The sequence below is a fragment of the Somniosus microcephalus genome, chromosome 28 (genome assembly GCF_052327205.1).
Source record: "Somniosus microcephalus isolate GS21.2 chromosome 28, FLI_Smic_1.0, whole genome shotgun sequence".
In the NCBI taxonomy this organism is placed as follows: Eukaryota; Metazoa; Chordata; class Chondrichthyes; order Squaliformes; family Somniosidae; genus Somniosus; species Somniosus microcephalus.
The window spans coordinates 48,647,241-48,663,049 of record NC_141014.1 but is presented as its reverse complement, the minus strand read 5'-3'; the positions used below and the strand labels follow the sequence as shown (position 1 = coordinate 48,663,049).

Below are 15,809 nucleotides of genomic sequence, written 5' to 3'. Positions count from 1 at the left end.
GGCTTCCTGATCCGGACTGGATAGCGCCTTTCTTGAGTATCCTGTTCTGGCGGTGGAGTCAATTCTGGCTCATTGTCATTGGTTGGTTCGTCAGCTTCCAATACTCCTGCTTCTGAGGTAGACGCAATCTGTACTTCGGGCTCATTACCAGGTGCACATGCTTGTGGTACAGGCTTGGCTTGTTCCTGTGTCTCTAGAATCTGGTCAGCATGGCGTCTCACGATGCTCTCTCCAACGTCCACTGTGTACATTAGTGGTCCCTGCTGTGTGCATATCGTGCCTGGCTGCCATTTTTCTGTTCGGTAGTCGCGGGCCAAGACTGGTTGCCCTATCTCGAAGCTCCCGGTTGGCTTCTCATTTAAGTGCTGGAACTGCTTATCCTCAACATCTCGTCTTATGTTTGGTTTGAGCAAATCCAAGCGACATCTTAGTCTCCGGTTGAAAAACAGTACGGCTGGAGTTTGGTTGGTTACTGCATGTGTCGCATTCCGGTAAGCAAACAGGAAGTTATCCACCTTGTGTTGCAGTGGCATGTCGTCATTATACATTGCCTTCGTGGCCTTTTTAAAGGTCTGAACAAACCTCTCAGCCAATCCATTTGTGGCTGGATGATATGGGGCAGATGTGTAATGTTTCACCCCATTATTCTTCAGGAACCTCCGGAAATCCTCAGACACAAACTGTGGGCCATTGTCGGAACAGATCTGTTCTGGTAACCCATTCCTGGCGAAGATGGTCCTTAGGACTGCAATAGTTTTCTCCGTGGTGGTGGAGGACATTTTAATGACCTCTGGCCATTTCGAATGGGCGTCCACAGCGATTAGAAACATTGAGTCCATAAATGGACCAGCGAAATCAATGTGTACCCGTTGCCATGGAGATGAGGGCCACTCCCATGGATGTAGCGGGGCCTGTGGTGGAGCATTTTGGACCTTCTGGCATCCTGTGCATCTCTTGGTCATATCCTCGATTTCTTTATCGATTCCCGGCCACCACACAAACGCCCTGGCTAGGCTCTTCATTTTTACCCCCCCCCAGATGACCCTCGTGAAGCTCACTGAGTACTCTATCTCTCAACTTGGGTGGAATTACCACTCGGGATCCACACATCAAGGTTCCCCGGCACACTGACAGCTGTTCCCTCCTTGGCGAGAATGCTGGCAACAGTGAGTCGCCATATGCTGGCCATCCCTTCACCATCAAATCATAGACCCGAGAGAGTGTCGGGTCATTTCGGGTTTCCTTCTCAATACTTGCGTTTGTAACAGGCAAACATTCGACTATGGTCGCATGGAACATCTACACAGGGTCCACTGCAGATGCTTCTTCCGCCGTAGGCAACGGTAGGCGCGACAGCCCATCAGCGTTTCCATGTTGTTTCGTACCTTTGCACTCTATGTCATACTGATGTGCCCCTAGAAAAAGTGACCATCTCTGCAGCCGTTGTGCCGTCATCACCGGAACGCCCTTCTTTGGGTTAAAAATTGAGACCAGGGGTTGATGATCAGTCAGTAGGGTGAATTTCTGCCCGTGCAGATAGTGATTGAACTTCTTCACCCCCCACACCAGGCTGAGGGCCTCCCGTCAATCTGGGCGTAGTTACGCTCGGCTGAGGTTAGCGAGCGCGATGCAAAGGCTATTGGCCTCTCTGAACCGTCACGGAATTTGTGTGACAGCACCGCTCCAATGCCGTAAGGTGACGCATCACATGCCAACCGAATCGGTAGTGTTGGGTTGTAGTGGGCCAATACTTCTTGTGAAGTGATTTGGCATTTATATTCCTGAAAGGCACGCTTACACTCATCACTCCATTTCCATGTTACACCAGTTTGAAGGAGGGCGTTCAGTGGGTGCAGAATTGTAGATAAATTCAGCAAGAACTTATGGTAGTAGTTCACCAACCCGAGGAACGACCTCAGTTGCGATACATTTTCTGGTGCTGGAGCCTTGACTACAGCCTCAATCTTGTCCGGCGACTTATGCAACCCTTCCCCATCAATCATGTGGCCACAATACGAGATTTGTCTCCTGAAGAACTCACATTTGGGACGGTTGGCTCGTAGCCCATATTCCTGCAATCTCGTGAGCACCTGTTCCAGGTTGGCAAGGTGTTCATTGTCATTTTCGCCCGTAACCAGGATGTCGTCCAAATAACACTGGGTCCCCGGGATCCCTTGCAGGACTTGTTCCATTGCCCTCTGCCACATAGCCGGGGCCGATGCTACCCCAAATACCAGTCGATTGTACTGCTAAAGGCCTTTGTGAGTGTTTATCGTGAGGTATTTCCTAGATGCTTCTTCCACCTCCATTTGTAGATACGCTTGAGCCAGGTCAGTCTTTGTAAAACGTTTCCCTCCAGATAGTGAGGCGAAAATAACTTCTATCCGCAGAAGGGGATACTGTACTGTGTGCAGGACTGGGTTCACAGTCACCTTGAAGTCCCCACAGATGCGAACCTTCCTTGGCTCCCCAGGTGTGCTGCTCAATGCTTTCTTCATTACAGGAACGATGGGTGTGGCCCACTCACTCCAGTCCACCTTAGACAGCACCCCCGAACGCTCCAGACTCTCCAGTTCAGCTTCCACAGCTGGGCGTATCGCGTATGGCACCGGTCTGGCCTTGAAAAATTTTGGGGTTGCGTCATCCTCAATCTTTATGGTTGCCTTTACTCCTTTTAGAGTCCCAAGTCCTTGTTGGAACACCTCTTCCGCGTCAGATAGAATTTGTGACAGGCGTCCAGGTGCGACGTCATCATCTTTTTTGTCAGTCACAGTTAGTGCCAGAATGGAATGCCAATCCAATTGTCGTCTTCGGATCTATTCACGTCCCAATAATGGTGGTCCTCCATCTCGTAGTATATACATGTATAGTTTCTGTGTTTCCTTTCCGTTATATTCAACTGGCACCCTTATTTTTCCTCTGGGGTAGACCTTTTGCCCCGTGTATGTCTTCAATACAATGGACGTGTCCTTTAAGGGTATGTGTGAGAATAGCCGCTCATAGTCTCGTCGATTCATGACAGTTAGGGCTGATCCTGTGTCCAATTCCATCTTCACTGGGGACCCTGCTATCATGAGGGTGACCCAAATGGTTCGGTGATCTTCTTTTGCGATCACGTTGTGTAATTTTAAACAACTTAGTCGCCTGCTCCCGGAGTCCTTATCACTCTCCTGATCTTCGGAACTACTATCTGTCAGTTTCTTTACTTTCCTGTACTGTTCCTTAGTAGTTCTTGTCATGTTGGTCTTCTTTCCCGACCTGCAGACTCTTGCTATATGTCCCATTTTTCCGCATCGCCTGCATATTTCGTCTTTAAACCAGCAGTCCTTCTGCTCATGGGTTGTTCTGCCGCAGCGATAGCACTTTTCGGCTCCATACGCCATTTCGTTAGCGCTGTATTCTTGTGGTTTCTGTTGTATTTCCGCAGCTCCCCGTGCTGCTGCTTCGTAGGATACTGCCACGCTGAAAGCCTGTTCTAGTGTCAGGTCCTTTTTTGAAAGTAGTCGTTTCTGGGTTCCTTCACTCTGGAGCCCGCAGACAAACTTATCCTGTAAGGTGTCTGCCAGTCCTGCTCCGAACCGGCAGTGCTTCGATAACTTGCGTAGTTCCGTAAGGTAGTCAGCATTGCTCTCATCTTTGTGCTGGTTTCTTTTATGGAACTTGAATCTTTCTGCTATCAGCAGTGGTGTAGGGCTTAGGTGTTCCTGTAAGATATGAACAATCTCCTCAAAAGTTTTCTCCATTGGTTTAGCTGGGGTAATTAAATTCCGCAATAGGCCGTACGTATTCGCACCCATCAGATTTAATAATACCGATGCCCTCTTTCCATCGGCCACCTCATTTGCCTTGCAGTACACATCGATTCTTTCTACATACGTGGTCCAGTCTTCTACCTCGTTGTCGAAAGCAGTGATACTGCCACTTTTCGGCATCTTGGGCGATTTAAAATGGCACCTCCCGCGCTTTTGCTTCTTCCCCTTACTGCCACGCTGCTCCTAGCATTCTACGGGGTAATGGCGGCGACCCGCAGCTTCGGCGTGTCTCGCTTTCCTTCCCCCCCCGTTTGGTTTCTCTCCGCTGTCCTGTTCTCGAGCACCGACCGCGCCCTGTGCGCTCCACCCTCTCTCTCGTTTTCTTTTCCCGGCGACGCTGCACGGCCCGATTTGTAGAGCCGCTCAATCGAGCTTGAGCCTGCCGCAGTCCGGAAGGGTCAGCGCGCTACCTGCTACCAGCACGATTCGCTGGAACCACAGTCTCTCCCGCAATTCTCCAAACACCGATGGATTCTTTGGGCGGTTGCCCTCGGTCGACGCCCGTTGCTCAGGCGACGACCTTCCAGGACCTTCCTTTCAGGCGAGATCCCCGTGAGATGAGGCCACACCGCAGGCGAGTTCGAACTTACTCGTCGCCACTGTAAAGTCCGCGCCTCAATAATACACGGACTTCGGTAGAACAGTTTAACAGGTACTTTACTGAACAAGAGGCAGCTTGAAACTGAAACTACAGAAGCCTGCTAGGGCCTTTTATACAGGGGTGGTCACTGCCGGTACTGCAGTCTAAGACCAGTTATTCCCTTAAAGGTACATACACAACAAGCCTCACCCTCATTATTCGATTCATGCCAGCTTTAAATGATGGTTAACTGTGTATGTGTGTTTTTGTAATGTTTTAAATATTACCTTTTGCACGAGTACATTCCATGTATTTGACATGTACTGTGATAAGTCTGGTCTATCCGCCAGGGGAAAGGATGTTTGAGTTAAGCTGACAGGATTGGGGGGGATTGCGGGAAGATAGAGGCAATCACTCTGTACTCTTTTAGAGCTACCCATAAACAAACAGACTGTAACTAAACTCAAAACATTAAGTGAAATTTAACAAATTAAATTGAAATTTGGTTGCCGGGGGTTGAAGATGCACTGCAGACCCCGCGGCGCCCACCGGTCACAGGAGGCCTCGAGCGTGCCGGTGGACACCGTGTGCTCCATCTCCAGGGACACCCGGGCATGAACGTGGCCCCACAAGAGAGACAGGTAGTCAGGCCGAACGACCCCCTCGACCGCCCGCTGTCTGGTCCCAGTTGCTGGCAATCACTGTGTGCAGTGTTGGTTGTGCATACATTGTCCCACTGGTGTGAAGAGACTATCTGGTATAGACTTATTTCAGTGATTAATCGCTCTTGATGTTCGACTGTCCAGGAGGAAAGTGGCGAGGAGACTGGTGAATCTTCTCTGGTGGAACAGGAAGTCCAGGAAATCATTGAGATGAGAGTTACTGATATTTCCCTAAATCTGGTGAGGGAAGGACAGTGCTGGGGTTCCATGGATACCTTGTGTTCCTGATTGGGTCACAACCCTGTGGGATCAACAGGAAGGAACAGGCTAAGAAAGCACATCAAAGGTCTAACACTATTGAATGAAAGCTCAAGTAAGGAAAAGTGGGACTAGTGGACTGATGTTCATGTGATACAGGCATATTGAGAATAACCTCAGATTTTCACCCAAGGTCAAAACTCAGATAAAGCTCTAACACTGTGACCAAGTCTCTAATTGTTTATCCTATAGTTACCTTGCTCTATTCTCCAACTCTCCATTAGGCTTAGAAGTGGCAGCTTTGGCAGTTGAAACCGAGTGCAGGGTGGTTCCAGGCCACTGGGACTCCATGAAGAGAGTATTCATTTCCCCCCACCCCCAGAAATTTTCTTCACCAAGAAAGGAATCCGGACAATTCCACTAGTCTAGATGGGTGGTTAAACAAATTGTCTGCAACTTAAAACATCAAATGAAACTTAGTTGTCGGGGGTGATGATGCACTCCAGTCCCAGCAGCGCCCACCCGTCACGGAAGGGCACGAACATGCCAGCAGACACCGCGTGCTCCATCTCCAGGGCCCCCCGGGCGCAAACATGGCCACGGAAGACACAGGCAATCGGGGCGAACAACTCCCTCGACCACCCGCTGCCTGGACCCATTAATGGCCTTTTTGGCCAGGCCCAGGAGCAGTCCTATGAGGAGGTCCTCCGACCTGCCCGCTCCCCTCCCCACCAGGTGACCAAAGATCAGGAGCGTGGGACTGAAGTACAGCCAAAAATTGAGAGCAGCCCCTTCAAATAATGAATGAAAGAGGGGTTGCCACCTCTCACATTCCATGTAAACACAGCCCAGTGTAGCTCTTGTCTGAAGCCAACCAAATGTTAATCAGAAAATAAGCAACCACTCAAATTTACAAGGACACAAAATCCAGTCCAATGAACAGTTTATTTACAGTTAGTGACAGTTGATATTACATTAAGAGCCCAGGTCTCACAGCTCTTTGTACAAAGTCACACAACCCATCAGTCCCTGAAAGGACAGGGTCTCCCACACAGTTATATAAACACAAGTACTGAACACAATAAGCTTCAGTCACTCTCCCCCAGGCTGTGCTTGTCAAACAGGTACTCTCCCATGCCATTCTCAGGGGCTCCCAGTCTCTTCAAGTTGGTGATGTGATCTCCAAGCTTCTTGATCATCTTCACTTGCTCATCCAAGTAGTGGGTCTCCAGGAAGTCACACAACTGAAAGAAAGAAACAAAAAGTGAAACTAGTTATGGCCAGCAGCAGATAGCAACAATCATCTGAGTTCCCCCCCACCCCTGGAGTTGGGATTTTAATCCTCTTGGACTGGAGGATAGTCAAGTGGTGTAAGCGAGATGATTTATATTTGCTCAAATGATCCAGTAATTCCTGTACAATAGATGCTTAGATCCTGGAAACATTGTATTTATTCTCAATGTCCACATTAGGCCAACCGCCCCATCCTCTCCCCAACACCCTGAAGGACCCAGGAGAGACACCCCAACACAAAGCGATTGGGCCTGGAGAGGTTCCACCACCTCCAACATCCCACGTCAAGAACTTACATGAGGGTCGGTGCTCCCAGTGGAGAGTTTGTGCAGATCCAGCAGACTCTGGTTGACATTCTTCTCCATCTGCAGAGCTCTCTGCATCACCACCAGACCATTGCTCCACTCATCCTGCTCTGGTTTCTGAAGGGGAAAGTCAGTTCACTTACAATGAATTAAACAAAGACAGCACAAGGAAAACAGGGGTGAAAAGCAGCCAGAAGTCCATGTTACCATGAACCAATGTGTCACAGGAATATAGAATTACTGCATTAAGCCACCAAAACTATGGAATCAAATTGGAACTAATTGCTTTAGAAAGTATTGGAAACAAGGGGATCCCGACAGAGGGCCACGCATTTATTGAATCCAACCTTGATGTCCTCCAAGATGATTCGGCCTCCACGCCGATTCTGGAATTTCATCAGTTTCTCAGCATCCTCGTGTTTCTCATGTGACTGCTCCTTGAGGAACTCGGCAAAGTGACGCAGGGCAACATCATCCCGGTCAAAGTAATAGGACTGTGGAGAGAATTTTAAACAGCTTCAGCAGACCTAGATCTTCATATACAATGCAAGATTATTATATGTACCCCTAGTTAGTTAGTGAGTTCTTAATCTTGCAAAAATAGATAGAAACAAAAGACAGGAGTAGGCCATTCGGCCCCTTGAGCCTGGTCCGCCATTTATTGAGATCATGGCTGATCAAAATTCAGATCCCTTTAGCCTCGAGCCAGCATTGGTTAGCTAGCAAAATGCAATTCACTTCACCAATCTGAACATGTTGGCCAGCTTCTCCTCCCAATAAAAACCAGGATGAAAGATTCAACCAGCAAAAAAATACAAAGCAATAACTAATATTCAGGATTATATTTCATGTCCAGTCAAACTAAACTCTACTTCCTGTCAGTCAGTCAGTCAGTCAGTCAGTCATTCAGATGAGATGTTAAACAGAGGCCCTGTCTGTTCTCAGGTGGATGTGAAAGATCTCAAGGCACTACTTCAGAGAACAGGGGAGTTCTCTCCGGTTTTCCAGGCCAATATTTATCCCTCAACCAACACCACTAAAACAGATGAGATGATCATTCTCATTCTCACTGTTTGAGAGCACTTACTGTGTACACATTGGCTGCTGCATTTCCCACATAACAGGTGACTTCATTGGCTACAAAGCACTATGGGAGGTAGTCAAAGGCACTATATAAATGCTTATTCTTTCCAATCTAAAAACCAAAGTTGGGCATGGAATGAGAAAATTCCTCAATTCCAGTAGTTTTACACCACAATGTAGTGCAAGAGATCTAGGCAGTGAAAAAGGCTTCCCAGGACTTCACTTCCAGTTAAAGAGAAAGCTAGTGAGGACCTGCCAACATGTCACTCACTACAGTCACCCCACTGAAACTGAACTTTGTCCCATGTCAACAAGCACCAACAGTCACTGGACGAGGTTTGTGCTCTTCTGTTACAATCTCAAGCAGCAGCTGTGCTCGTTCCATATATTAAACCTGGTCAACAGAGTGCAGCTGCTACAAGGAGCAGGCCATTAACTCAACAAGGTCACCCAGAAGTACTCACTGCCCAAAGATTGCTTCCCCAGATAAGGAAGTCAAGAGAAATATAGTTTAAAGCCAGTTCATGGAACTGCAGAATGTCCAACTTATCAGAATACAGCAATAAGGAATACAAGACCCACCATGGAGAGATAAACATAGGAGGAATAGAGCTCCATGTTAATTTGCTTGTTGACAGCATCCTCACAGTCCTTGTGGTAGTTCTGACGCACTTGGGAGGCCATCGTCACTATTTTCTGTTCTACTATTACTGCTCACTATCACCTAGAAAGTTCAAAAACTAACCCTTTCTAACCCAAGCTCTTGTATTTATACCACTGGGACAGCCTGCATTCAAACAAGGAATGACATCACCAACGATGATTGACAATCCCTGAGAGCCAATCAGGAATCTTTCCTGAATCCAGGCACCAATTAACAAAGGAGAGGGGGTGTGGGGGAGGAGGGGGTGAGACCCAGGGCCAATCAGAGCTATGGAAAACCGGCAGGTTTGGGAGATCAGTCTCGGTGATGTCACTGCTTTTGGGGTCCTTGACCTTCTTCAAATCGGAAAGTCTCTCGTTGTTTGATGCTCTCATTTGAATTAAATGACAATTTGATGCTTTCCAAAAGCTCAAGGTGCTGAGAATCATCCTTGGCTATCGATGAATTTTCCTCCAATTGTTCCTTCATCGTCGCTGTGTCAAAATCCTGGAACTCCCTCCCTAACAGCATTGTGGGAGTACCTTCACCGCTCGGACTGCAGCGGTTCAAGAAGGCGGCTCACCACCACCTTCTCCAGGGAGACTCGCGCCGGGCAAGAAATTCTGGCCGTTGACAGCGACGCCCACATCCCATGAATTAATATTCTAAAAATGGAATAAATTGATTGGAAACATCTTTGTGTGTTATGGAACCTACACCAGAGTATTATTCATTCACATTTTCAGATTCTGTAGAACCGGGACACATGAGGCTTGACTTTCCATTAAATATTTCTCCCCATCACACAATCCCTTCGGATGTAAAGACAGAAATTTCTCTTCGAGAATAAACAGGGGTGTATTTTCTTGCCCGTCACTCGGGGAGCTGCTACCAGGGCTGTGCTTCTTTGTAGTCAGACTGTAGGAAATGTATCGGCACGGAGCGGGGTGAACGTCGACCTCATAGATTTTGTGAGATGCAAACAGTTACCATTAGTGCCGTTCTGACCTCAGTGCGGGGAGTGCTTGCAGCTGAACCGCACCCGAGTTCAACATGTTAAATTGGTATAGAACCTCGGTTAGACTGCACTTGGAGTACGGTGCACGGTTCTGGTCTCCATAGAATCATAGAATAGTGCAGCACAGAAGGAGGCCATTCGGCCCATCGAGTCTGTCCCGGCTCGTTCAAAGAGCAATCCTGTTAGTCCCACTCCCCCGCTCTTTCCCCAGGAACCTGGAATTTTTTCTACTTCAAGTATTTATCCAATTCCCTTTTGAAGGCCACTATTGAATCTGTATCCACCGCCCCATCAGGCAGCGCATTCCCAATCCTAACCACTCCTTGTGTAACAAAGTTTTTCCTCCTGTCGCCTCTGGTTCTTTTGCGAATCATCTTAAATCTGTGTCCTCTGGTTAGCGACCCTTCAGCCATTGGAAACAGTTTCTCTTTATTTACTTTATCGAAACCCTTCATGATTTTAAACACCTCTGTCAAATCTCCCCTTAGCCTTCTCTGCTCTAAGTAGAATATTACAATAAGGATATAGAGGCACTGGAGAAGGTGCACATTTGATTTACAAGGATGATAGCAGAACTGAGAGGTTATATCGATCAGGAATGACTGAACAGGCTGGGGCTCTTTTCTCTAGAAATAAGAAGGCTGAAGGGTGACCTAATAGAGGTCTTTAAAATGATGAAGGTGTTTTGATAAGGTAGATGGAAAGAAAATGGTTTCACTTGTGGTCTTTTGTGGTTGCACAATTTATCTGCAACTAGAGAAAATGTCAAATAAAGTTCATCAACTTAAATTAAAGTAACATCGGCCAGGGATCAGTTGTCCCTCCTTTTGGTTGTACAATTTATCTCCAAATTTAAGGAAAACGTCAAATAAGGCTTATCAACTTAGATTAGAATGACATCGGCCGGGGCGATAATGCACTCCAGTCCCCGCGGCACTCACCGGTCTCGGAAGGCCTCGAGCGTGCCAGCGGACACCGCGTGCTCCATCTCCAGGGCCACCCGGGCGCGAACATAGCCGCGGAAGAGAGGCAGGCAATGCTTTCCCTTGTGGGGGAGTCCAAAACTCAGAGCCATAAATATAAGATAGTCATTAATAAATCTAACAGGGGATTCAGGACCAAATTCTTCAGTGGTTAGAATGTGGAACTCACTACCACATGGAGTAGTTGAGACGAAGAGCAGAGATGCATTTAAGGGGAAGTTTGGTAAGAAAGGTGTAGTGTCCGCGTATCAATAATACACGGACTGCAGGAGAACAATAATAACAGGTATTTACTGAACAGAGGTTAAGCTTAAACTGAAGTACAGAAGCCTGCTATGGCTTTATATACAGGTGTGGTCACTGCCGGTACTACAGTGTAAAGTCAGTTCTCTCTTAAAGGTACATACACAACAAAAGGAATAGAAGGATATGCTGATCGGATTAGATGAAGAAGGGCGGGAGGAGGCTCGTGTGGAGCATAAACACTGGCACGGAGCAGTCGGGCCGAATGGCCTGTTTAGCATCTATGGGGCCGCAGTTTAGTATCTCATCAAGAAAACGGCACCTCCGACAGTGCAGCACTCCCGCATTATTGCACTGCAGTGTCAGCCTAGATTTCTGTGCTCAAGTCTTTGGAGTGGGATTGAACCCGTAACATTCTGACTCAGAGACAAGAGTGCAACCCAGAGTCCATCTGACTGATCCCTGAAACTAAAAGCTCTCAGTCACCCACTCCACCAATATCTATCTCAATCATCTGTAAATTCTCCATGTTATCTGCCTCTTTATCCCGACTAATCTCCCATATTGGTGGCTTGTGGCCTAAAGCCATTTAATTTATATTCCCCTGTTGGTTTCCCTTCCCTACTGTTAGCTGTGGCTCAGTGGGTAGCACACTTGCCTCTATCAAAATGTTGTGGGTTCAAGTCTCACTCCAGGGACCTAAGCACATAACGTCAGGCTGACACACCAGTCCAGTGCAGTGCTGAGAGAGTGCGGCACTATCGGAGGCGCCGTCTTTCTGACGAGATGTTAAACCGAGGCCCTGTCTGCGCTCTCAGGTGGGTGTAAAAGATCCCGCGGCACTATTTCACAGAAAAACAGGGGAGTTATGCCTGGGCTCTTGGGGCCAATATTTCTCCCTCAACCAACACAAAAACAGATTATCTGGTCATTTTCACATTGTTGCTTGTGGGAGCTTGCTGTGCGCAAATTGGCTCCCACAGTACAACAGTGGCTACACTTCAAAAGTACTTCATTGGCTGTAAAGCGCTTAGAGATGTCCGGTGGTTGTAAAAGGCACTATAGAAATGCAAGTCTTTCTTTTTCCTAGTCTCATTCTTTTGTATTTTCCCCAAATTAAATGCCATTGTCCACCCACCTATCCCAATCTCTTTCTATCGGTCTGCCTCACCCCCATTATTAGATTCATGCCAGCTTTAAATGATGGTTAACTGTGTATGTGTGTTTTAGTAAGGTTTTAAATATTACCTTCTGCACGAGTACATTCCATGTATTTGACATGTACTGTGGTAAGTCTGGTCTATCCGTCAGGAGAAAGGATGTTTGAGTTAAGCTGACGGGATTGCGGGAAGAGGCAATAACCACGTGTACTCTTTCTGAGCAACCCTTAAACAAACAGACTGACTTAATGTTTTAAGTTTAATGAAACTTAAATTAAAATTTGGTTGCCGGGGGTGATGATGCACTCCAGTCCCTACGGTACCTTCCGGTCGTGGAAGGTCTCGAGCGCGCCGCTGGCCACCTCATGCTCCATCTCCAGGGTGTGAACGTGGCCGCAGAAGAGAAGGCAGGCAATCGGGCCAAATGACCCCCTCGACCGCCCACACCAATTGATAGATTTTTTTGGCCAGGCCCAGGAGCAGTCCCACGAGGAGGTCCTCCGATCTGCCTGCTCCCCTCCACACCAGGTGACCAAAGATCAGGAGCGGGGGACTGAAGTGCAGCCAAAAATTGAGAGCAGCTCCTTCCAATAATGAAAGAGGGGCTGCAACCTCTCAGTCTGTGTAAACACAGCCCAGCATAGCTCTTGTCTGAAGACAACCAAATGTTAATCAGAAAATAATCAACCAATCAAATTTACAAGGAGACAAAATCCAGTCCAATGTTGAACAGTTTATTTACAGTTAGCGACAGTTGATATTACATAGAGCCCAGGTCTCTCAGCTCTTTGTACAAAGTCACACAACCCATCATTCCCTGAAGGACAGGGTCTCCCACACAATTATATAAACACGAGTACTGAACACAATAAGCTTCAGTCACTCTCCCCCAGGGTGTGCTTGTCAAACAGGTACTCTCCCATGCCATTCTCAGGGGCTCCCAGTCTCTTCAAGTTGGTGATGTGATCTCCAAGCTTCTTGATCATCTTCACTTGCTCATCCAAGTAGTGGGTCTCCAGGAAGTCACACAACTGAAACCAAAAAGCAAAACTAGTTATGGCTAGTAGCAGATATCAAGGAACATCTGGAGCTCCCCCTCACCTCCATCTAGAGTTGGGATTTTAAATCCTCTTGGACTGGAGGATAGTCAAGTGGTGCAATCGAGATGATGTAAATTTGCTCAAATGATCCAGTAATTCATGTATAATAGATGCTTAGATCTTGGATACACTGACATTTATTCTCAATGTCTACATTTGGCCAACCCCCCATGTTCTCCCCAACCCCCTGAAGGACCCAGGAGAGACACCCCAACACAAAGCAATTGGGCTTGGAGATATTTGATAGGCTCAAGGACAGCAAGGGTCCACCACCTCCAACATACCCAAAAAGCCCACATTAGGAACCTACATGAGGGTCGGTGCTGCCAGTGGAGAGTTTGTGCAGATCCAGCAGACTCTGGTTGACATTCTTCTCCAGCTGCAGAGCTCTCTGCATCACCTCCAGACCATTGCTCCACTCATCCTGCTCTGGTTTCTGAAGGGGAAAGTCACAGTTCACTTACAATGAATTAAACAAAAAAATACACGAGACAGGACAAGGAAAACAGGGGTGAAAGGCAGCCAGAAGTCCATGTTACCATGAACCAATGTGTCACAGGAATATAGAATTACTGCATTAAGCCACCAGAACCATGGAATCAAATTGGAACTAATTGCTTTAGAAAGTATTGGAAACAATGGGATCCCAACAGAGAGCCACTCATTTATTGAATCCAACCTTGATGTCCTCCAAGATGATCCGGCCTCCACGCCGATTCTGGAATTTCATTAGTTTCTCCGCATCCTCGTGTTTCTCATGTGACTGCTCCTTGAGGAACTCGGCAAAGTGACGCAGGGCAACATCGTCCCGGTCAAAGTAATAGGACTGTGGAGAGAATTTTAAACAGCTTCAGAGTGAGTTATTTATTTTTGCAAAAATAGATACCTTTGGTTAAACAAGCAAAATATAATTCACTTCACTAATCAACATGTTGACCAGCTTCTCCTCCCAAGAAAAAAAACCAGGATGAAAGACTCAACCAGCAAAAAAACACTAATATTAAGGATTATATTTCATGTCCAGTCAAACTAAACTCTACTGCTGGGTAAGTAGCACCTCCTCTACCTCCCGTCATTCAGATGAGATGTTAAACAGAGGCCCTGTCTGTCCTCAGGTGGATGTGAAAGCTCTGAAGTAGTGCCTTGAGATAACAGGGGAGTTCTCTCCAGTTTCCCAGGACAATATTTATCCCTCAACCAACACCACTAAAACAGATGATCTGATCATTCTCATTGTTTGTGGGAGCTTACTGTGCACAAATTGGCTGCTCCATTTCCCACATAACAGGTGAATTCATTGGCTACAAAGTACTTTGGGAGGTAGTCAAAGGAACTATATAAATGCTTATTCTGTCCATTCTAAAATGAAGTTGGGCATGGAATGAGAAAATTCCTCAATTCCAGTAGTTTTACACCACAATGTAGTGCAAGAGATCTAGGCTCAGTGAACAAGGCTTCAACACCAGGATTCCCAGGACTTCACTTCCAGTTATAGAGAAAGCTAGTGAGGACCTGCCATCATTTCACTCACTACAGTCACCCCACTGAAACTGAACTTTGTTTCATGTCAACAAGCACCAACAGTCACTGGACCAGGTTTGTGTTCTTCTGTTACAAACTCAGGCAGCAGCTGAGCTAGTTCCATATATTAAACCTGGTCAACAGAGTGCAGCTGCTACAAGGAGCAGGCCATTAACTCAACAAGATCACCCTGAAGTACTCACTGCTCAAACATTGCTTCCCCAGGTAAGGAAGTCAAGAGAAATATAGTTTAAAACCAGTTCATGGAACTACAGAATTTCCAACTTTTCAGAATACAGCAACAAGGAATACAAGACCCACCATGGAGAGATAAACATAGGAGGAATAGAGCTCCATGTTGATCTGCTTGTTGACAGCATCCTCACAGTCCTTGTGGTAGTTCTGACGCACTTGGGAGGCCATCTTCACTATTTTCTGTTCTACTATTACTGCTCACTATCACCTAGAAAGTTCAAGAACTAATCCTTTCAACACCCCCCCCCCCCCCCCCCCCCAAGCTCTTGTATTTATACTACTGGGACAGCCTGCATTGAAACAAGGAATGACATGACCAACGATGATTGACATGACCAATGATGATTGACAATCCCTGAGAGCCAATCAGGAATCTTTCCTGAATCCAGGCACCAATTAACAAAGGAGAGGGGGTGTGGGGGAGGGGGGTGAGACCCAGAGCCAATCAGAGCTATGGAAAACCAGCAGGTTTGGGAGATCAGTCTCGGTGATGTCACTGCTTTTGGGTTCCTTGGCCTTCTTCAAATCTGAAAGTCTCTCGTTGTTTGATGCTCTCATTTGAATTAAATGACAATTTGCTGCTTTCGAAAAGCTCAAAGTGCTGAGAATCATCCTTCGCTATCGATGAATTTTCCTACAATTGTTCCTTCATCGTCGCTGGGTCAAAATCCTGGCACTCCCTCCCTAACAGCATTGTGGGAGTACCTTCACCACATGGACTGCAGCGGTTCAAGAAGGCGGCTCACCACCACCTTCTCATTGCTCCGAGTGTTGTCCTACAGGGGTCGGGCGTTGGTCATAAACCGACTGGTGGCCGCCATGTTGTGGTACCGGTTGGTTACTCTGATCCCTCCCCCTGCGTTTGTCGCCAAGATACAGAAGAAGCTCGTCGA

The 15,809-nt window shown here is 47.1% G+C and overlaps 2 protein-coding genes across 2 annotated transcripts in view; both read right to left on the bottom strand.

Annotated features, from left to right (window-relative positions):
• The window catches only part of LOC147099818 (ferritin heavy chain-like), a 33,741-nt gene extending 18,213 nt beyond the window's left edge, over positions 1 to 15,528 (bottom strand). The window contains exons 1-4 of the mRNA XM_085969245.1: positions 15,352 to 15,528; positions 14,392 to 14,499; positions 13,820 to 13,966; positions 13,451 to 13,576 (exon numbers count right to left, since the gene is read on the bottom strand). Of these exons, the coding sequence (XP_085825371.1) occupies positions 13,451 to 13,576; positions 13,820 to 13,966; positions 14,392 to 14,499; positions 15,352 to 15,528 (558 nt within the window). The remainder of the gene's footprint in view (positions 1 to 13,450; positions 13,577 to 13,819; positions 13,967 to 14,391; positions 14,500 to 15,351) is intronic.
• Positions 5,163 to 8,800, bottom strand: LOC147099819 (ferritin heavy chain-like). Its single transcript, XM_085969167.1, has 4 exons — positions 8,576 to 8,800; positions 7,258 to 7,404; positions 6,902 to 7,027; positions 5,163 to 5,231 (listed from the first exon to the last, which is right to left on the bottom strand). Exons 1-4 carry the CDS (start codon positions 8,675 to 8,677, stop codon positions 5,163 to 5,165), a joined length of 444 nt encoding a protein of 147 aa, XP_085825293.1. The 5' UTR covers positions 8,678 to 8,800.
• Positions 15,529 to 15,809: the final 281 nt, after the last annotated feature.